At 35.7% G+C, this 22,673-nt stretch overlaps 2 protein-coding genes across 2 annotated transcripts; both read right to left on the minus strand.

Annotated features, from left to right (window-relative positions):
- Positions 1-1,944: 1,944 nt before the first annotated feature.
- Positions 1,945-2,695, minus strand: LOC104455504 (auxin-responsive protein SAUR50-like). Its single transcript, XM_039318334.1, has one exon. It carries the CDS (start codon positions 2,611-2,613, stop codon positions 2,293-2,295), a length of 321 nt encoding a protein of 106 aa, XP_039174268.1. The 5' UTR covers positions 2,614-2,695; the 3' UTR covers positions 1,945-2,292.
- A 2,898-nt stretch (positions 2,696-5,593) lies between these two features.
- Positions 5,594-6,377, minus strand: LOC104453394 (auxin-responsive protein SAUR50). Its single transcript, XM_010067934.3, has one exon. The coding sequence runs from the start codon at positions 6,256-6,258 to the stop codon at positions 5,938-5,940; it is 321 nt and encodes a 106-aa protein (XP_010066236.1). The 5' UTR covers positions 6,259-6,377; the 3' UTR covers positions 5,594-5,937.
- Positions 6,378-22,673: the final 16,296 nt, after the last annotated feature.

Raw genomic sequence — 22,673 nt, forward strand, 5'->3', positions numbered from 1 at the left:
CCTTACATAAAGTTGCCACTTTTGTGAAATGAATTAACTAATGAGCGACTCGATAAATTTTACTAAAGTCATTTATCTATGAGCTTCTCACATTTCTTTTAGCTTATTAATAGGTCAAAAGTTGTCGCAGTTATGTTTACTTGTATATTTCTGACCAATATAGTTAATTTCTTCATGGAAATAACTAATAAGATTGTGCTTGTCATTGCATTCATGCATGTGATGTTGCAAACTGAAATTGCCAATGTCTTTCTACTTTGTCAACTACTACGAATGTATGGTATGATTAGTGAAATGCAGATACTTTGGTCGGATGATTGGATATATTGCAAACGTAATTATCACATATTGTTTAATTGATTATATAGATATATGAGTAAAATTAGTATTACTCTCAATTTGTATAACAGGCAATGCTAGTAAACTTTCTAACCATGAGAAGTCATACTAACAGTAGTTCTAAAATTATTTGGAAATTAAGGTAATCAATGCATATTTTTATTATTACTGATTGATTGATGCAGAAATAGTCTCACGTGATAGACCCGAAAGAGATTTACACATCAATGGCAATATTTGTACATTGAGGGAACACGAACACATGGATAAGAAAATTGATCACTTCAAGGTAACGGGACTGAGATGATCAATTTTGAATTTATATGAAATCACTTCAAATAATCTAGGGTGTCCAATTTATTTTACTTTTACTTTCACAACAAACAATCAGAGTAGGTAAATTAATTGTGCTAGTCATTAATTATAGAGAAACATGGCAACGCTAGAATATTTATTTAAATTTTTTCAACTAATACCACACATGTCATATAGATATATTATTACATGCAATTTAAATATTTTGTACAATAATTAATGGCCCAAGAAACATTAATGTTATAGTGTGGTATTAAGTGGTAAAAAAAATGATTTTGGTATAAAAAAGGTAAAGATTTTAACCCGTTTTTATTATTATCTAAATTGTCATAAAAGGATGCTTGAGTTACTCGACAATTATTCTTAATTTAATTTTAGAAGATAAGAGATTCGTTGGTTATCTATCAATCATCTTTGCTATCGTGAACTATGAATCCATCCATCTATACTTATATAGGGTTATAGTGTATTTAAATAAATGGATGGGGTGTTCATGACATTCTTTTCCAAAAGGTTATGATTGGAATGACCATTGAATTTGCTTAATTAAATGATAAAAGACAAAATTTTCGAGAGTATTGAAAACAAATACCTAAGGCGACGAAACTAGCTATTAAACAAAAATTAAAAAATGAAAACACACACGCACACGCACTCTTCCCTATTTCTCACTTCTCTCTTCCCTCTTACGTAAACGGCTTACTCTGCCCACACACACTTCGAAACAGACATATTTGTCGTTCATGCCTGGCCTGGATATCAAACCTTGCGAAACAAAAAGTTTATCAAAAGCGATAAATCTTTTCTCGCCTTTGGTGCCAATTTGGCCTAAAAATTGACTCCTGAGGCGACGAATTTTTGTTGCCATAAATCTGGTCAATCAATGAACTCTCGTCTAGGGTCAATTTAGGGTGCCTAATTTATTTCGCCGCATTTTCAAAGAGGGCTAGTTTTATCATTTGTCACCGTTGGTATTTAGATAAAAAAATAAAAATAAAAAATAAAAAAAAGTCTCGCCATAGACAATGAAAACGGAGCAAACAAAACGAAGGGTTTGCGGCAAAAAAAATAAATTATTGTCTCTGTCTAAGGCGAAAAAATTTGGACATAAGGTGATAAAAATGATTTGTCGCCTTAACCAAACTTTTTGTGTAGTACTGATCCTAGAGAATAAATTACTCGTCCTTCATCAGTCTTTGATTTTCCAAAAGGTTTCTGTTCCCCCTCCAAATCATCATAAAGGCTCTCGTTATATGTACATAGATTCATAAGTATAATGAATATCGAGTATGAGAAAGAGAGAGAGAGAGAGAGTCATCTTTTATTAATCCATCTAAATCACCCACAGCTTACATTTAGTCCTTATCTTCTCCTATCAATCAAAGGCAGCAAGTGCAAAACCCACTTCGATGAGGGAAAACCACAAACTTTATACAAATGAAGCCCAGAAAATATATATGGGACTTGAAGTTAGTGAGTCGTTAGACGCGATAGAACCCAATGGCTCCAAAAATTAGGATTACCCATAGAGAGAAGTATCTTAAAAAGGAGAAGCTTCAATCTTTTGCAAGCTTCATCTTGAATATCTTCTCTCTATGCAAAACCCCATCCTAACACACCATCTCCTTGATCTCCGACTCATCTAATTATGGACGCGAGAGACTGAAAAACAACTTCCTCGCACGGAAGCGTGATGCCCATGTCATGGTCGAATCCGAACTCCTCTTCGGCTTGTTGGAGAAGGCACTGAAAATCGGGATGAGATAGGAAAGATAATGGGACGATGTATCTGCCCCTGCTTTCCCCAACGTAAACGGCAAAATGGCCCTTCGGCACATCGAGCGGGAGGCCGTCCTCGGGGTCATAGCCGTGCAATTTCTTGCCAAGGCTCGAGCATCTCTTGAGGATTTGCTTGATGAATGCAGCTTGTGGTAGTTTGTTCTGTTTCCTAAGGGCCATTTCTTAGATTGTGGGTAGAGTTCTCTAAGAGAGAGAGAGAGAGAGAGAGAGAGAGAGAGAGATTGGGCAATTGAGTGAAGTTGGGTGTTGTGGTGGAGGGTGAAGTGACGGGGTATTTATGTTTGTGGGCGCAAGAGAGAGATGTTGGCAACCATTGTGATCCGTCAATTCAACATAAGAAAATATGACATCTAATTGTCTGGGAGGTAAATAGGTCAGGAAACATAGTGGGAGCCATGCCCGAATGGATACTGGTATTCTGTGTTGGCAGTTTTAGGCAACATGGACCCCCTTCTCTTTTATCCTCTTATGCTGATGACATGATAGAGAGCAACTATAAATTCTAGTTGGGAAATTAATGATTTAAACACAAAAGAGGGAAGAAATAGAGGATTTGGGAAATCTGTAAAAAGTGTGTTACTTTCTGATAAAGACCTTATATGTATAAGACTATTTATAATAAAATGTATGGACACAATAAAGGCAAAGATATACAGAAGATACTTTCCTAATTGGACATGTTTTAATTTCTAACTAAATTGATTTACTCAACCACTTCAAGAAAAGAAACCATATCTCCAATAATCCGTATCTCTAACACTCCCCTTCAAGCCGGCAATTTATATATGTTGAAAACACCAAGTTTAATTAATTGATGCATGTGTTGTATTTGGCATAGAGATTTGGTGAAAGCTGTTTTGTAGTTTCTATTCCTCTCATATTCTTTATTCCTTCTCGAATTTTATCTCGAGTGAAATGACAATTAACATCTATGTGTTTTGTTCTTTCATGGATTATCGGATTTGCTAGAAATTTGAGAGTAACATTGTTGTCACAACATAAGGTGGTTGGTCCTTTTACCCGTATGCCAAGATCTTGAAGCAAGCTTTGTATCTAGATTATTTTACAAATGATCTTTAGTTATGGTTCTATATTCAGATTCTATTATGCAATGAAACAGTCGATTGTTTTTTTTCCCCATGAAAGCAACGATTCTCCCATCTTAACACAAAATATGGTAGTAGATTTTTTATTTATGGGACAAATGACATAATTAAGACAAGTGACATAATCTGTGTCACAATGAGCTTGTCATCTCCATATAACAATCTTGAGATAGAAGTATTTCTAGTCCTAGACATCCGTTCAAGTTTTTTTCACAACTTTCAACACTACATTCATATGAGATTGCTTTCTGAATTATGCATAAACTAACTGAGAATCTATATTGCTATGATACCAATGTTTGGTGGTTTTGAACTCTCTCATGCTAAAAGCTAGCTCAAATGGTGAGATTTTATCTTATACTTATAAACTGGCTGTCACTTTTGTCCACAACCAATGTAGATAATCTCAACAATCTACCTTCACACATTGAGCCCTAGGTCAAAGCAGTAATAACCCGTATCTCCCTATGAACACTCGCTTTGATACCATGACACGTGACATGAAATAGAAAAGAGACGGAGGATTTGGGAAATTTGTAAATGGTGGTACTTTCCGATAGAGACCTTGTATGTCTAGAGTCTCTATTTCTAATACAATGCATGGATACAACAAAGGAAAAGATATACTAGAGATACTTTCCTAATTGTACATTATTTAATTCCCAACTACATTGATTTACTCAATCCTTCCAGGAAAAGGAACCGTATCTCCAACAAAGATATTTAAGTAAATAGTTTTTTTTTTTTTTGGTCGGTATGTAAATAGTTAAAAACGCCTCTTTTGCATGAATCTAGTTTACCGGACTTATCCTCACTAAAAAGTAGAAAAAAAGGTGATAATCACCTTAGCATTTTCGGCCAGATTTAACCGACAGAGTAATCGCTTTTCATTAGTTAAACGACCTAATTGAATATATGACGATCTAGGTTGATTGTGGAAAGCTTTTGGCTCCATAATAAAGATGGATGGTTCCAGCCAACGATCATAATTAGTTGTTTGGTTAGCGTTAGGTCCTGTAGCATCTGTAAAGTTACGGGATTCCTGCGCCAACTGACCATTAGGATGTCTAATTAAGTACACCACCTGAATCTTAAAAGAGCACCTTTCCCTCTATTTTACGCCTATAGAAAATATCCCTTCTCTCTCAATCTGCATTTCCATTTTGAAATACTTGAACAGACCATAAACCAGAAAGATAACAATAGCGAATAAAAAATCTCAACGTGGTATCACGGACCATCACAGAGTGCCGTGCAGCACAAATTCCTGAAGTCAGTTTTGTTTTTATCTGGTTGGTTGGATTCTAATTTTGTCACGAATAAGTTATTAATAAAAGGTAAATAATATCCATCAACTGTTGTAAACTGTTACACATCAGGGACACTGCACAGGTGAAAGGTCTTTGTTTAGTCAATTTAAGGGATTTGTAAGGTATTTCATGAGTTTCTAGTCAGCGTTGCCAAAAAAAAATGCAAATAAAAGTTTACTAAAAGTCATAAATTGTGATCACTGGTGTCAATTTTGCCTCAAAATTGACTCCTAAGGGGACGAATTTTTGGTGTCATAAACTTGATCAATGCAATGAACTTTTATCTTGGGTCAATCAATGGTGAAAAGAACGAGCTTTCTCATATTTGAGCAAAATAACTTTATATTTTCGCATTTAGTTTCAAAGACAACTAACTTTATCGTTCCTCGCCTTTAGTACCTATGTGACATTATCGCCTTAGACAAAGGAGACAGTGCGAACGAAACAAAGGGTTTACAAAAAAAAAAAAAAAAAAAAAAAAATTGTTGTCTTTGCCTAAGGCCAAAAATATTGAACTTAAGGTGATAAAAAATTTTGTCGCCTTAGCGAATTTTTTTGTGTAGTGTTGATCTAAGAAAATTAAAAGTACTTGTTCTTCATCAGTCTTTAATTTTCCGAAAGGTTTCTGTTCCCTTTCCAAATCATCATAAAAACTCTCTATAGATCCATAAGTATAACGAATATTGAGTATGTATTTAGTAAGAGAGAGAGAGAGAGAGAGAGAGAGAGAGAGTCATCTTCGTTTAATCCATCTTAATCACCCACAGCTTACATTTAGTCCTCATCTTCTCCTCTCAATCAAAGGCAGCAAGTGCAAAACCCACTTCGATGAGGGAAAACCTCCAACTTTATACAAATGAAGCCCAGAAAATATATCTGGGACTTAAAAGTAAGAGAGCCGTTAGAAACAATAGAACCCAATGCCAATGGGTCCAAAAATTAGGATTAATCACAGAGAGAAGTATTTAAAAAAAGAGAAGCTTCAGTCTTTTGCGAGCTTCATCTTGAACATCTTCTCTCTATGCAAAACCCCACCATCCTAACACACCATCTCCTTGATCTCCGACTCATCTAATCATGGACGCGAGAGACTGAAAAACAACTTCCTCGCATGGAAGCGTGATGCCCATGTCATGGTCGAATCCGAACTCCTCTTCGGCTTGTTGGAGAAGGCACTGAAAATCGGGATGAGATAGGAAAGATAATGGGACGACATATCTGCTCCTGCTTTCCCCAACGTAGACGGTGAAATGGCCCTTCGGCACATCGAACGGGAGGCCGTCCTTGATGTCATAGCCGTGCAATTTCTTGCCTAAGCTTGAGCATCTCTTGAGGATTTGCTTGATGACTGCAGCTTGTGGTAGTTTGTTCGGCTTCGTAAGGGCCATTTCTAGGATTGTGTTAGAGCTCTGACTGAGAGAGAGAGAGAGAGAGAGAGAGAGTTGAGTGACGTTGGGTGTTGTGATGGAGGGTGAACTGATGAGGTATTTATGTTCATGGGCGCAAGAGAGATATGCTGGCAACCTTTGTGATCCTTCAAATCGACGTAAGAAAATAAGACATAATGTTTATATTATGTGATTTATTGACGCGATGCTGTCAAACTTGAATCTTAAAATAGTACCTTCCCCTTTATTTTACGCCTTCAGAAATATTCGTTCTGTCTCAACTTGCATTTCCTTTCTGAAATATTCGAACAACCCCAATAAACCAGAAAGATTCCATTACATGATAAAGCTCAACATGGTATCACGGACCAGAAATACTTTACAGTACAAACTCCTGAAGTCAGTTTTGTTTTTATTTGATTGGCTGTATTCTGATTCTCTCACGAATAATTGAAAAAAGAGAGAAAAATGATATCCACGATCTCGGTGCAAATTGCTCCGGGTTATGATCATTTGCACAAATTAAAGGTTCGCCATGTAGCCGGTTCATAAAATTTATAAGATGTTTCATGAGCCTTTAGGTAGCCATGCCTCCACGGCGATGCCCCAAGATTAAAAACTTAAAAGCAAAAAAAAGGATAATTATGGGTAAGTTCTAAAATTTGTCACGGTAATTTCATAAGTCTAAATCCTAAAGCTTGCAACTTCAATTTACTAGAGTTTTTTTTTTTTTTTGTTAACTCGTTAGTTTTAAATTGACAGAAAATACCATGTTGCCTTTTCATAATTTTTTGAATACTAAACGACGATTAATAAAAGATTGTCATGAAAGAATTTTCATTTGCTAAATTAAATAAAGCTAACGGAAGGATTATAGTGTATGAGTGTGATGACAATTACTATTGTCGTGCCACTAATCATATTGCATGATGATTTTACCACATCAAATTGATGTCTAATTTGAACAAGACATGGTGGTTAATAGTTTCACAACTTTAAAATGCATTAATGATATATCTATTGATCGAATTACAAGTCAGGACATGACAAACACGTTTAAGAGATGAACTCTCGTATATAAACCTGTAGAAAGATGTTTAAATTTGTGCAAACCTAATTGTAAACATGTTTAAATAGATCTAAACATGTTGTGTTTGCACGATACACAACATGTTTATATGTATAAATTAACATTTCTAAAATGTGTCATAAACAAGTTAAGGGGGTTAATGCGCATACCATGTACTTGTTTTTGTGTGTTCAAATCCATTTAAACCTAATACTAACACACTTAACTTAATGTATGTATGAATTAGTCTTGTTAAGAACTATTGGCCTTAGATTCAACTTATATATACTAAACCCAACCCATCCTTATTACTATATTGCACTTATTAAGTCACCACTCCAATTCTTTTCTTTTGAAGAGGTGGGATAGAATAAACTGTCACTGCCGCCTCTATGGTTGCGATCGCTGCCAATTTGATGATAATGAAAAACTTTAATATTTTTTTTAAAGGAATATTATCTTAAAGATGCAACAAATTAAGAAGTATCTGTCATTGGATTGCAAGGTTGTGCCTTTTGTACCCAGGCAACCACCTAAGAAGTGTGACTTCTAGTGAAGCGTGTTAGAGAGGCAACTTCTTTGTGAATTACACCATTGGAGCCTTTTAGTATTTAAGCCAATTAAATCTTGTGAATAAGATTTGTAAATTCTTTCGTAAGATTGCGAGATTATTTCGTGATAAATTGTGGAGCTAAACAATGTGCAAGGTTATTGGATGTAATTGGGGCTAGGAAATATAGAGTGTTTGAGTGACTTGAGTGTCGTTGCAATTTTCGTTATACCGCTTGATCTATAGTGGAATTCTTTACTATTCTCTCTATAGATGTAAGTCACATTGATTGAATCACGTAACTTTGGTGTGTGATTTATTTTCTTTTTCTATATATTTTACTATTTAGTCGTTTGCTTCCACAACATATGGTATCAAAGTTAGGCCTGGCAGTTAAAGCAAACCAACGGCGACAAAAGAAGAAAAAGAATTTGAAGAGAAGGACTTGGTTTCCAGAAGATGCATAGTGAGAATTATTTGTACTAGAAAAATCCATAATTGCACATGTTTGGGACGAAGTTACAATCGATGAAACAAGTTGAATGAGAGTTGCTAGACAAATAAGTATTGATTGTTATTTGGCTGATATTAGCTCGTAATATCGTATTTAACATTGTGAAAAAGAAGATCATTGCAGATTTGATGAAGGCCTTGTTGGACATATAAGAGAAACCTTTTGTGACCAATAGGTTTATTTGATGCTATGTTTGTTTAACTTAAAGATGGCCAAAGGTGCGTTAGTTGCTAATCATATCAATGAATTGAACGTGATTGTGAGTCAATTGAGATTAGATTTGAATATGAAAAACATGTTACGATTTTATTATCCTTATTCCTTAATAGTTGGAATACCATTGCTTGTTATTTCTCTAGTTCAACAAGCTTGATGTATGATGGGGTTTGTGATTTGATATTGAGTAAGGACATTTTGAGAATTTTGTGAACTTGTATCTACCACTATAATAGGTGAAAGTAGAGGAAAAGTTAATACTCGTGTTAGACGAAGTAGTATAGACCAAAACAAATGTAGTCAGTCCAAGACTAGTGGTGTTGTTTGTTAGAGCTATGGCAAGAAAGGGTATTTTAGAAGGAATTGTCTTAAGCTAAAGAATGAGAATGGTAAGAAAATTAGAGTTGAGTCTGCAAATGATGTTACGACTATAATTGATAGTAATTCAGTATGTGATGGTTATATCTTGTCTATCATTGAGGATTTTGTCATTAGACAGATAGATTATGGATTCTAGTTGCTCATTTTATGCTACACCAAATAAGAATTGGTTTACTACTTATCTGTATATGGATAGTAGGAAAGTTTAGTTGGGGAACAATGCTGATTGTGATATTATAAGTGTTGGCGCTATTAGAATTAGAACGCATGATGATATCGTGAGAACATTAATTGCAATGAGGCATGTTCTAGAGTTAAAGAAGAACCAAGATTTTCTTAAGTGCACTGTATTCAGTTGGGTGCTGGTATACTATAAAATATGAAGTTTTGAAAATCATTTGAGGTGCCTTGGTTATAATGAAAGGAATCAAACACAATACCATATATGAGTTTCAAGCTAAGATAATGATGAATTTTGCCACAAAAATGTCAAAAGCATATGTTAGAGAGTCTAAGTGGCATATGTGTTCAGGGTACATTAGCAAGAGAAGCCTAAAGGTTCTAAGTGAAAGGAATCTATTGTGTGGTTATGTGCCAATAAATTAAATGTTTTGAAGTATTGTGACTTAGACAAACAACAAACATTATAATTTATTAACTATAAGAGAAATGACAGAGATTACAGGGTTGATTTACTTTTATGTTTACATGTTATCGCAATTCTTTTTTAGGAAGATTGCTAGATGTATGCTAACAGTTGTGAATGAGTAATCGAAGAAGACTTTGGTTAGACACAAGTTTAATGTTGTTGTCAGAATCAAACATATGAGTTTTTGATTAAAAAAAAAATGAGTCTAATAAGACGGTTAAGCATGTATGAATTGATAGTAGTATGCTCGAAGCTGTTAAACAAATTCTACATGAAGGAAAACATACCGAAACATCGCACCATTATCAATTAACCAAAATAGGTTGCACAATTGATGAGTAGAGTATTTCTAAAAATGACTCATAAAATACTCTCTAGCGCCAACACAGTTTGGAGATTTCTTACGAATGGACTTAGTGTGATGATCTATTTGGTGAATAAATCTCCATCTAATTGTAGTTGAATATCGACTCTCGAAGAAGTGTAGTTAAATAATGTTATTAATTATTTTAAAATTTAGTTGCTCGTGATGTTCAAGTAATATGGTAAAATTAATGAAATGGCAATAAAGGGCATGTTCCTAGGATATGTACAAGGTGAGCAACACTATCAGTTGTGGTACTCAGAATTAAATTCATCTACAATTAGCACATAAGTTACATTTTATGAGTCTCCAATACATCTTGGTAGGAGTGTTTATTGGCATATTGATAGTGTTTATACGGATTTGGATAGTGTTCAGCTCAAGATAGAGTTATAACATGACACTTCTAAGGTAGCGGGTACCAATGGAGTAATTGACATACATGATGCTTATAGTAAGGTGGAGCCTATAGAGTTAATAGTTGTCGTAATTGCTAAATTTGATGAGGTGCATGTTCAATTTCCTAATAGATATGGATGCAACAATGATTTTGTTTTATTTGTGATTGAGGATTGTGTTGGAAAATCCTTACAAAGTAGTTTAAAGTGCAAGTGGAGTTTGGTATTCTAATGAGGTCTACAACTATAGCAAAGTTTGAGCGCAGCTTAGACATGAAAGATGTCTGTAGTAATTGAGCCCATGAGGAGCTGCAGGATAGTAGCAACTAAGTTTGAATTTTCAGAGAAGCGATTGTGACTTAACTCAAACATCTTGCTAATACGGAAATTATTGAGAATACATCTCAAGTTTTAACTTTAAGAAGAAACTATTCTAATCTAAGTAGATTAACTAATTTGAATAAGTTTTCTAGTTAGAGTTGGTTTCTTATTATTGTTGTTGTTGTTGTTTTTTTTTTTTTTTTTTTTTGCTTATATAGAAATGTGACTTCTTCTAAAGAGAATACGAGATGTGACTTTTTTGTGAATTACACCTTGAGAGTTTTTAGTGTTGTAGCCAATAAAATTTTATGGATAATATTTGTGAATTCTTTCAAGAGGTTATAGATTATTTTATGAGGAATTGTGGGGTTAAACATTGTGTAAGGTTATTGAGTGTAATTGGAGAATAGAAAATATCATGAGTCTTTGAATATCTCTAGTGTAGTTATAATTTTTATTATATCGCTTGATTTATAGTGGAATTTTTTATTGCTTTCCTATGGACTTTGGTCACATTGACTAAACCACGTAAATTTAGTGTGTTATTTATTTTCTTTATATCTATTTTACTATTCAATCACTTGCTCCCCATAGCATAAATGATTCTCTCTCTCTCTCTCTCTCTCTCTCTCTCTCTCTCTCTCTCTCTCTCTCTCTCTCTCGTTATCCTCAAGCTTGGGCAATGACTAAGAGGTGGTTGCTCCACCATTGCGTGGTCATGTTCCCATGTCTAATAGTCTCTCTCCCCCCTCTCCTCACCCCCCAAAAACTCAACAAGCCATCATTGTTCTCAACAAGAAGGGTGGAGGAAGAGAGAGAGAGAGAGAGAGAGAGAGAGAGAGAGAGAGAGAGAGAGAGAGAGAGAGAGAGAGAGGAAGGGGGAAAGATAAGGGTATATGGTTTAGGGGTAAATTTATCTTTTTAATTCAAAAGAGATGCAAATGGAAGGGAATAAGTACATTAAAAGAAGTGTTAAAACTTTCATATGGCGCTCACTCAAGGGCTTTAACTTTTTTTGGTACTCACTTAAGTGCCACAAATTTGAAAAATGAATTACTTGAGTGTCATTAGTGATTTGCCCCACCAAAAAGCCGACGTGGCATTAATTTATAATATATCACTTGATGTGGCGTATTGGAAACCTGAGGTCAATACTTGAGAGGGCCATTGATCGAAGGATAGTGGAAGTTCTAATAACTTGATGAATGATCATTTCAGTACCATAAATTTCTAGAGGTGACAATCATTTTAGTACCATAAATTTCTAGAAGTGAACACTCAGGTTCAACAATTTAAAAAAAAAAAAAGACCGCTTAAGTCATAGGAAGAGAGAGAGAGAGAGAGAGAGAGAGAGAGAGAGATTGAAAACGGTGTCATCTAATTGAGGAGTATTTGAGAGAACTTCACATTGGACGTTGGTTTATTTTTAAAAATTCCATGTCAAAATAGAAAATTAAATAAAATCCATATAGCACAATTTGTCAAAAAATGGCACTCAAGTGATTGATTTTACATCAATGTAGTACTCAAGTAAGTTAAAAGAAGGGGAGAATAATATTAGAAGTGTCAAAAGTTATGTACCACACGTCAAATCAAAGAAAAATGATTACTTAAGTGTTTTTGACGAGAAATTCCAACCAAATTGATTAAATAACCCTTATAATTAAAATTTTTAATTTGACTTGGCATTTTTTTATAATAAAAAAATCCAGTCCACGCGGACGTTCAAATTGACGCATAATGATAACTTTTTAATTAAGATTAGTACTGAAATGATCACTTTTTAATAAAGACTTACACTTTAACAATTACTTTTAATAATAAGTGGCACTCAAATAATCCATATTTACAATTTTTTGCACTTAAATAATTGTTTTTTAACATATATACACGACGTCGTTTAGGGATTATATGTTTACCGGCATACCAGTGAGTCACGTAAGGCTGAGAAATTAATAAAATATGATAATGTTAGATTTTCAGAAATTGGCACTTAAGCAATTTTTTTTTTTTTAAGTTGCATATAAGTGATTTGAAAAAAAAATTGACACTAAAGTGAGCAATGTAAATAACTTTTGTCACTTCTAGTATCATTCTCCCAAAAAAAGTTATGGTATTTAAGTAAGTGTTGTATGAAAATTATAAGATTTATAGTATAATTATTTCCAAATTGAAGGGTTTTAAAAGTGACGATCGTTTTTGACACGTAAGTATAAACTTCTAAAATACTTTTGGTAATTATCCCCCAAAGAAAATAAATATGAGATGATGGAACTTTTAGTCGCTGAGGCTTTGCACTTTTTATTATTATACCATTCGAGTTGTGCTTGCTGCGCCGTGATTGAACGAAGTGTCTCTCCATTCTCCCGTATGGTAGATTTTTATGTGGAACCCCAACGAAGGGTCACATCATATGTTGTCTCTCTATATTACGTTACGACGAAAATCATTCGGTTGTATGGTACGATGCTCTACCCTAGATAGTCGGCTGGCCTTTCAATTCGTGGTCCTAAAACGACTTCAGCTTTTGCCACCGTCAATAGCAGAATCTGATCTGGAGCAGGATCGTGTCGGATTTGAACCACATATTATCCCATCTCTTCATCATACGCTTCCCTCTGCTTCTCCATGTTCCAATGCTCAAGACGCAATTGCAAAAAGCACAATTTAATGCCTGTCCCGGCATGTACCCGGCAACATTTCTGTCTTCTCTCTCTCGCCAGCCATGACTACCTCCTCCACATCACGTACCTGTCCCCACGAGAAAAGAAACGGAAAAAAGAGGGAACAATCTGAAGATTTGACAGGTCTTCCCCTATAAACATTCTTCTTTGGCGAAACATGCTAGTTAACAAACTTATGAACAGTCTTGATTTGGTTCCGACCAAAAAAAAAAAAAAACAGTCTTGATTTGGTGATATGAACTAAGGAGTGGCTAATCAATCTAATCGATGCAAAGAAGCCTTGTAGAGTTATAATTGTACTTGTTTTTTTATTATGTGATCTTAAAATCGACAATTGATTAATTAAGCATCTTCTCACGATTTATCTGCTATAACCATTGTCAAACAATTATTTGTTGATGGGTAACATAGGAATGAGATCTAAAGAGAACCAACAACTTACTCGTTAGATAGAGAGAACAGTAGCAGAAATGTCAACATCTATGTAAGAAGCTCTCCATGTTCTGTGACTGAAATTGATTTGGAAGATCAGAGATAGTGGTGGGAAGACAATAGAGAGGCTAAAGGGACCCACCAACCAAACCATGGAAAATTGTTCAAAATAAATTTATTACACTTTTGCAAATTTAGTTATAAATTGTTTAAATTTACCAATTAAGTTCTAAACATTTTCATATTTTACCAATTGAGTACACCTCGCTAATTTTGACTAGAAATTGTTGATGTAGATGTTGGTCGTCCTTTATGATACGACTAGCATTAATCTGAAAATTTTTAAGTTTTTTAAATTTTTTTATTGATTCTTTAATTTTTTTTTTCTATTTTCCTTCTTTACCTTTTCCTTTTCCCTTCACCAGCTCTCCTTTAGGCAAGGGTCACCCGACCGTGGGTCAACAAAGGTAGCCTATGCCTAAGGCTAGTAGAGGGAAAAAGGGGAAAAGAAACAAAAGGAAAAAAGAGAAAGGGAAAAAATGAAAAAAAAAAAAAAGAAAAGTAGAGAAGGAATAGAAAAGAGTAGAAAAAAAAAAAGGAAAAATACCACAAAAAAACCCTAAATTGAACTCATTATGACACATTTATCATAAACTTTTTTCCGTGACACCAAAAAACTCCAAACTTGTACTTGTATGACATATTTACTTCAAATTTCTTTTATGATACTAAAAATCCTAAACTAATACCCATGTGATACATTTATGCTAAATTATTTTGGTGGGTGTTCACATCAACAATTTTTCAGTAAAAATTGGTCAAATGGACTTAATTGACAAAATGTGAAAATATTTAAAACTCAATTAATATTTAGAACTAAATTGGCAAAATTGTAATGGGTTTAAGATTTTTTGGATAATTTTCCAAACCAAACGGTAATGTCTAACTTTCATGGATTGATTCAGTGATTTGAATTTAGATGTAGTAAATCTCATGTGTAAGTTATAATGTCTCCTACTCATTGACCCCAAGTTAGAGAGCATGTGTGTTTTTTTTTAACCATAGGGTATAGGATTTTTCTTTTTCTTTTTTTGATATGAAAAAAGGGCTAAAAGTGGAATACAAAATTTAACATCAAGAGTTTATCATTCCGATCTTATTACCTAATAAAACATATACAAACTATATGAGCAGTCCTTCCGACCTTAGACTTTTGGGTCTTAGCTTGGACTTCGTTTGGCAAAATTTGTTGCATTTTTCCTTTCACATTATCTTTCCTTAGCTCTCCCAATGGGAGGGAGCTTGCTCACGATGGGCCTATTCAAAATTGAATACCAATTTGGGGATTTTTATTACATATTTGACCCACTTGATTATACCCATTTAACTAAAAAAAAAAAAAAAAAAAGCTGACCCCAACAAGATGCATCCTCACAACTTTAGGACTTTCATAATCAATATGACTCTTTTGAAGATCATATAGCGTTGGTCTTTTGGTAGGACAGATAGCGTTAGTTCAAACTTACTCCAATAGAGTCAGGCCCAAGTTACTAACGGGCCGGTTTTCTACTTGATGGATCTAATTTTGGAGGCAGGACAGACATTCAGCTTTATAGTAAGTGCGCGTATTTCCAAATTAGAGTTTGGGATCGTTGGTCGGGTTTGAGTTGGGTTCAGCCCATCAAACTTTGCCCGGACTCACCCATCAAGCCGAAAGACATATAATATTTTTTCGAGCTAGGTGGGCTTAGCTCGAGCCCAATCAAGTTCGGCTTTATATCTAAATACCCTTGTTCAACACTAGACTCAACAATTTTTTGTTGGGCTTGGCGTGGATGAGCTTGTGCCAAGCTCATGATCAGGTTTTGTAGAAAATGAAGTTTGTATATCAGTGCCATGGAAGAACTTTCTGCCAACGAGAGTATGCATCTGTAGAAAATGAAGTTTGTATATCAGTGCTATGGAAGAACTTTCTGCCAACGAGAGTATGCATCTAAGTCATCCTCTTTTGAATCACTTTCACAAATTTTTATCAACGTATTGGGTGCGTTTGAACGTTTCGTTTAAAAATTGTTTTTTAACAAATAGAAAAAAGTGTTTCTGTTCCAGGGAACAATTTTTGAACAAAAAAATGCGTTTGGTAAATGCTTTAAAATATAAAAAGAATAGAAACACGTTTGGTAAATTTGTATAATTTTTTATTTCTTTTTAATTTTTTAATATTTTTATTTTATTTTTCTATTTTCTTTCTTATTTTTCTTATTTATTTTTCCTTTTTTTTTTTTTTTCTTTTTGCCCTGGTCAGCCGGCCTCGCCATGGCCGGCGAGGGGTCGGCGGCGCCCTCACCCGGCCACGGCGAGGCCGAGCCTCGGTGGGGCCGGGCGAGGCTCGGCCTCACCTTGGCGGGCGAGCTCGAGCTCACCCCCGATCCGGCGAGGCCGAGCTCGCCCAAGGCCGGCGAGGCCGAGCTCGCCCCGGCGAGGCTCGGCCGCGCCGGCCACCGCCAGTCGGCGTCGCCCGGCGGTGGCCCGGCGAGGCCGAGCCTCGCCGCCGGCCGGGCGAGCTCGGCCTTGTCGGATCCGGGCGAGCTCGAGCTCACCCAGCCAAGGCGAGGCCGAGCCTCGCCCGGCCACGGCCGAGCTCGGCCTCGCCGTGGCCGGCAAGGCCGAGCCTCGCTAGGCCGTTGGGCGAGCTCGAGCTCGCCCGATCCGGCAAGGCCGAGCCCGCCGTGGCCGGGCGAGGCTTGGCCTCGCCTTGGCCACCACGAGCTTGAGCTCGCCCATCCGACAAGGCCGAGCTCGCCCAAATGCAAGGCCGAGGCCTTGCCGGGCCGGCAAGGCCGAGCCTCGCCGGCCGCCGGGCGAGCTCGGCCTTGCCTGGATCCGGGCGAGCTCGAGCCCGCCTAGCCAAGGCGAGGCCGAGCCTCGCCCGGCCACGGCCGAGGCTCGGCCTCGCCGGGCCGAGGCGTGGCCGGGCGAGGCCGCCGCCCTGTCGCCGGTCGCCGCGACCGGCCAAAGAAAAAGAAAGAAAAAGAAGAAGAAAATAAAAAAAAAAATAAAAAGAGAAGTGTTTCTAGATTTTGTTCTAGAAACAAGAAACAACTTTTTTGTGTTTCTTTTTTGTTCCTGGGAACAAAATAACAAAAAAGGAACAGAAACGCACCCAAACGCGTTTCTGTTCTTTTTTTTGTTCCGAGAACAAAAAAACAGAAATTTCTGTTCCTGGAATGTAAATAGGGTGCAGCCAAACACACCCATTGAGTATTCAATAGAGATGTATCCTCTTTTTTCTTTTCTTTTTTCCCTCTATTTTTCTATTTGCTTTTTTTTTTCTTTCTTTCCTTTTCTCCTTCTGCCACCTCGAACCTAGGCCACATCATAATAGCTTGTGCCACCATTGTCACCACCACTCCATCTATTGCCACCCTTGCTAATGGAACCCGACACCCTCTATACCACAAATTTTGTGGCCATAAAGGTTGCAAACTCCAATTATTCTCTCTCCAGACAATAGATCACACTTGCTAAAATAGGATACTGATTATTATGCTCACATGGAGGTTGATAGTCTCATGCAACATTTATGTTTGGCAAGGCCGGTGACCTCCATCTACCTATAGGTCTTTTCCTCCATCTATGCCTAGATTGAGGGGGAGGGGAGGGATAATTTTCTTGGATAATGTGGGTGAATTGGGGCCCTCAACTTGTTGCTTTTACGTCAATCATCTAAGAGGAGAGGATTTCCCCCTTTAACTTTAGAGGATCTCAATTCTTTTTTCTTTAAAAAAAATAGAAACTACAAATGTTCTATGGGCGCGTGCAATTCATTTTGAAAACATCCCCACAAAAGAGTTTCATTTACCATGGCATAAACTTGGTATAAAATGCTAATGACAAACTAGAGGTTGGATTTGAAGCACTTCTTTTAATCGAGTATAGTTTCAATTAAAGTTGTAATTTGGGCATAGATTCTGAACTTTGCAATTAGAAGTATCCGGATATTGACCCGAAATAAGTCTGTCTTGTACAAGATTACATAGAAGTGGTGGAGAAAAAGTTAGATTGCATACACAGAAAAGAATAAAAAGAAACGGAGAGATCGAAATAATATATTCTTTTGGGCGCGGAAATAGATTACAATTATAGATGCTGAAGCTCTATCGTTCTTCTCGTCTTTTATTCTATTAAATATTATTTTCTTATCATGCGAGCATTAAAATATTTAAGCACGAAATTGCCTCTTGTAGTCATTTTTCGCTTTTTCCAATAAGCTCTATGGTGACATTTTAAACCGCATATGAAACTTCTGGGTATTGCCATCGCGTCGATTTCGACGCACGTACTGAGTGTTTGGATGATTTTAACTCTTGGTTGGGGGCTTTTACCATTATGTGTCCGTTTTGATTTCTTTACTCGTTAGGAAACACTTAAAAGTTCAAATACATAGATATTAACATTTAATCATTTAAATCTTTACCATGCCTCTTCCGATCTTTGTTGTGTATATATAACTGTGAGATTCCATATGACAACTATGGTTGAACTTTGATCTAATTTTACGTGTGGAAATATTTAATGAGAGAGACATATAAGAAGTCTAAAAGATCTAAATTTATGACCTCATTTCTGATTCTACGCGATATTTTGTGAATCACCGTCGATTGTTTTAAAGTTTTAAATTATTAAATAAATACGTTTTTCAATATGTATATATTTCGATAATGACATGAAAAGCTATTAACATCACTAGAAAGATCATTTATTATAAAACTCAACGAAACTTTGAATTAAAAAGAAAAAAAAAACTAATGAACGGCATACACTCTCGTAAAACTTGAATTTCACCGTCGAAACTCTTTTTTTTTTTTTTTTAATTTAAAAAAACTAGGATAAACTAAGTATGTAGGAGGACGCCTAGGATGAGCTGGATTTGTGATATTCTATCATTTCATCTATGACGAAGAACATACCATTCTCTCACAATAATTTGACTCCACGATGAAATATCTTTAGTCCAAAGACATTTTTCAGTTTTTATTAAATGAGACAAGTTCTGCGACGATTCCATGCAATAAATATTATAGGTAGACAAGAGAGTGACAACTTCACTTCATACAGAACTGAGTGTACACAAACTATGCTGGAATTTGAAGAAAAAGTCTGAGAACATAATCACTTCAAGCAAAACCAAACAAATACAAACTATGTCATAATTTTATCGACGATAAAGCATGGGAATGTAAATATGAATGCTGAAATTTACATGAGCGCGAGGTTGCTTTGGTTCTTTATGCATTTCGCATATAATGCATAATCATGAATTGATTTGATGAGATTTTGTGAAAATCTGTTGATTTGAAAAAATATTTTTTTTGTTCTAGATGATTTTGCTATGATCCAATATTTTAGTCTGTGCTTTCCTAATTTCTTTTTTTCAAGTATATAATTGTTCATAAGAATATCCGACTTTAAATCCGTAGTTTACCAAACAATAGATTCGTAGAACATGAGAATATTTGACTTTAAATTCGTACTTCCCCAAATAGTATATAGGACATGAAGAAATCTCTGAATTTCTTATTTTATTCTATCTTGTTTAGAAATCTGAATCACTAAAGATCCAATTCCCTCGTGATATTTTCTGCCCCATAATAAGTCTGAGGCGATCTCTCACCACGTGGCAGTTATGACTCAAAGAAGCGATACATGATGTCAACTGCTTGGCTAGTCATTCTACTTGTCACCTTTGTATGGAAAAATTTGGGAAAAAAAGAACAATTTTATATGAGCTTTACAACCTCGGTACCCCCTCCTTGGATAATCTACCGAATTTTTATTCATGCCTCAGGCTTGGAATTTTACAACCTCAGGTTTGCAAAAGCACCCTTGGAGGACCCATTATTCATCAACAATTAAAGGACCAAATGTATCCTCCTAAAGTCCAAGAATTTCATCAGAACGTTCATTGCTTGTTCAACCAAGTCTTGGGGTGTTGTCTCTTCTTTCAAACCTTTCATCATGATGTCCCTATCAAGTGTAACTTCTATCAAAACCATGCTCATGGAAGCGATCCTCAACTACTAGTATACCTCAAAGTATATGTCAAGGCATTGTTGGCGTGCGCATCATATCCAATCAGTTCGATAAGTATGGGCACGTGCCTAACAGAGTCGTCAAGTATGTAACCAGATTGCAATTTGGGACAATTGTAATAGAAGAAAAAACCGTTAAAAAGAATCACAGAATAAAAACTTGTGATCAAGACACAGACCGAGTTAAGAGAATGCAATATGTTAATAGTGAACCACAACAGCAAAAAAAACCCCAAAAAAGAATTAAGGCTTGTCGCGAGGCTTATTCGCATGGACTCTTTCAACCTTATTGAATTCAACTTATTTTTCTTTTTCCATTCATTCATAATTACTTTAGAGTCATCACTAATCTATTCACTGGGCCAATCATTAAGCCAGTAAAGGATGGGAGATCGCTTTATCTTTGCGAACTCTCCTTCACTTGATTTTGTTAGATTAAACTAATACCCATGAATTGGTACCTTTTTCCTTTGTAAGGAAAACATTTATGTACGTGATATTTTAATTTTAATCCTATTATACAAATCTATATGACAATGCATAGGTGCACAAACACCAAAATGAAATACTCGATGTGGATAAATAATAAATTCTTAGATAAGGAAACCGTGCAAGTCCAAAAAAATTTGGCCCGAGCTACAGTTAATAAAATTAATACAAAGTATCATTATAACGCCCAGAGATTGGACTCCTCTTGAGTATATGTATGAATATGTCTAAATCTAGGAATGATATGTGATGCGCCTTTTTTTTTAAAATATATATTTGGATTTTCTTATCATCTTTTTGATAAAAGATTTCTCAAAAAAGGCGGGCCAAGTTCGACCCCATACTCTTCGCAAGTTAGGAGAGTCTCGACTTTCACTTCTCCTTTACAATTTTTTCTTTCTTTTTATGAAGATAACGCCTAAAATATTCAAGCGATATGATAAAAGACAAATGTCAACTCACACATGCACCGGATTCCTCTGCTCTCCCTACCTTCACGTCTCCCTGGATGTCTTCTCCTTCTACCCCCCTTCTCCTTCTACCTCCAAGCCCCAACCCCACCCTACACTAGGGTGTAAATGGTTCGGTCTATTTCGATTTTTTGGGAAAATTGATTTGAACCAAGCTGATAAGAAAATTTATTGAACCAAACCAAATCCAATCCGAATCGAAACCAAACCAAATCGAAATCACAGTTCAGTTCGATTATTCGATTTTTACTTTTGTATTTTTTTTTTAAATACACCCCTTTTTATAAATCTTTTTATTTTTTTAAATCAATTTTTAATTATTTTTTTTTTTTTTTTTTTCTTGTTGTCCTTTTCTTTCTTTTTCTTTTTACTTCTTCTTCTTCTTCATTGGCTGGTCGCCAGTGCGGTCGGCGACCAGCCAATGAAGAAGAAGAAGAAAAAGAAAAAAAGAAATCAAAACAATGATTTTTTTTTAAAATGAATAAAAAAAGAATTTGTTTTTATATTTTATAAGTTTGATTCAATTATTAAACCGACGAAAACCGAATCTGTTAAAAAAATTTCGGTTTTTAATGAGAACCCAACCGAACTGAAAAAAAAAATCAAATTTTTTTATTCGGTTCGGCTCGGTTTTGACACCCCTAACGTGCGCCCCACCTCGGAGGCTCCTTCTCTCTTCCCTTGGGGGGATTTCACCCTGCACCGGGATGTGTTCACTTCTCAATCTCTGCCATTCCCTTTCAATCCCGGAAATCACTTCTTTCTTTCTCTGTCAAGCCCACCCACCTCCCTCCACCCTCAATCTCTCACTCTCGCTGATCTCCGTCTTTTTCTTTGGACGGCTTTGACCACTTTTCTCGGTTAAATCTAAGACCGTCAAATAGAGGATTAAATCGAGTTTTGGTTGCATCGAAAGTAATGCGACCCAATTTAACCTATTTAACTGAATTTTGACTCGTTTATATGCAATACAAATTCGGTAACCCATAACCCAATTGAAATCAACCCATTCAATTTATATGCAATATAAAGTTAGTGACTCATACCCGACCTAACCTGTATCCAACTCATATTAGTAAAATACATATTTAAAACAAAAATTTTTATGCTATGCTATGTAAAGAATAAGATTTTTAGTAGTTTTGTAAGATTCCAAATTGGATTTCCCACTTATTTGCGACTTTTTCTTTATTGCAAATTTTTCGAGTTGTACAATGAAGTATCTTACATCACTTAGAATTAATAAGTATATAAATATTGACACGTAAAATCATATACTAATTTTCACGGTTTTCTAAAGCTTGAAAGATCATAAATATTTTACTATATTTCAATTTTGAATAAAAAAAATCACAAATAGAAGATAAAACTAGAACATAAGGGCATGCATGATAATTATTCTGTTATAGAAATCAACTTTTGGCTAGAAATTTTTTGTTTTTTTTATTTCTATTCCTCAATCAAGTTTCGAGTAAAAATACGTATTTGATAACATTATAAAATTTCTATTTTTGAAATAGAAATTTATTTGATAACAATATAAAATTTCTCCATCCCAAGTGGTGGGGAGGCATCCAACATTTGGTGGTCGACGGTCGATCAGCAATGGGTGACTAACGGCAAGCGGGCAACATCCCACATTTGATGGCCGACGGCTGGCAAGAGGCAGGTGGTGGGAGGCAAGTGGGTAGCATTCGACGATCAATGGCAGGAGGTAGGTGAGCGATGTCCGACAACCTACCGCCGGTAGTGGGAGGGACAATAGCCAATGACCAGAAATTGATGA

The sequence above is a fragment of the Eucalyptus grandis genome, chromosome 7, assembly GCF_016545825.1.
Source record: "Eucalyptus grandis isolate ANBG69807.140 chromosome 7, ASM1654582v1, whole genome shotgun sequence".
Classification (NCBI taxonomy): domain Eukaryota; kingdom Viridiplantae; phylum Streptophyta; class Magnoliopsida; order Myrtales; family Myrtaceae; genus Eucalyptus; species Eucalyptus grandis.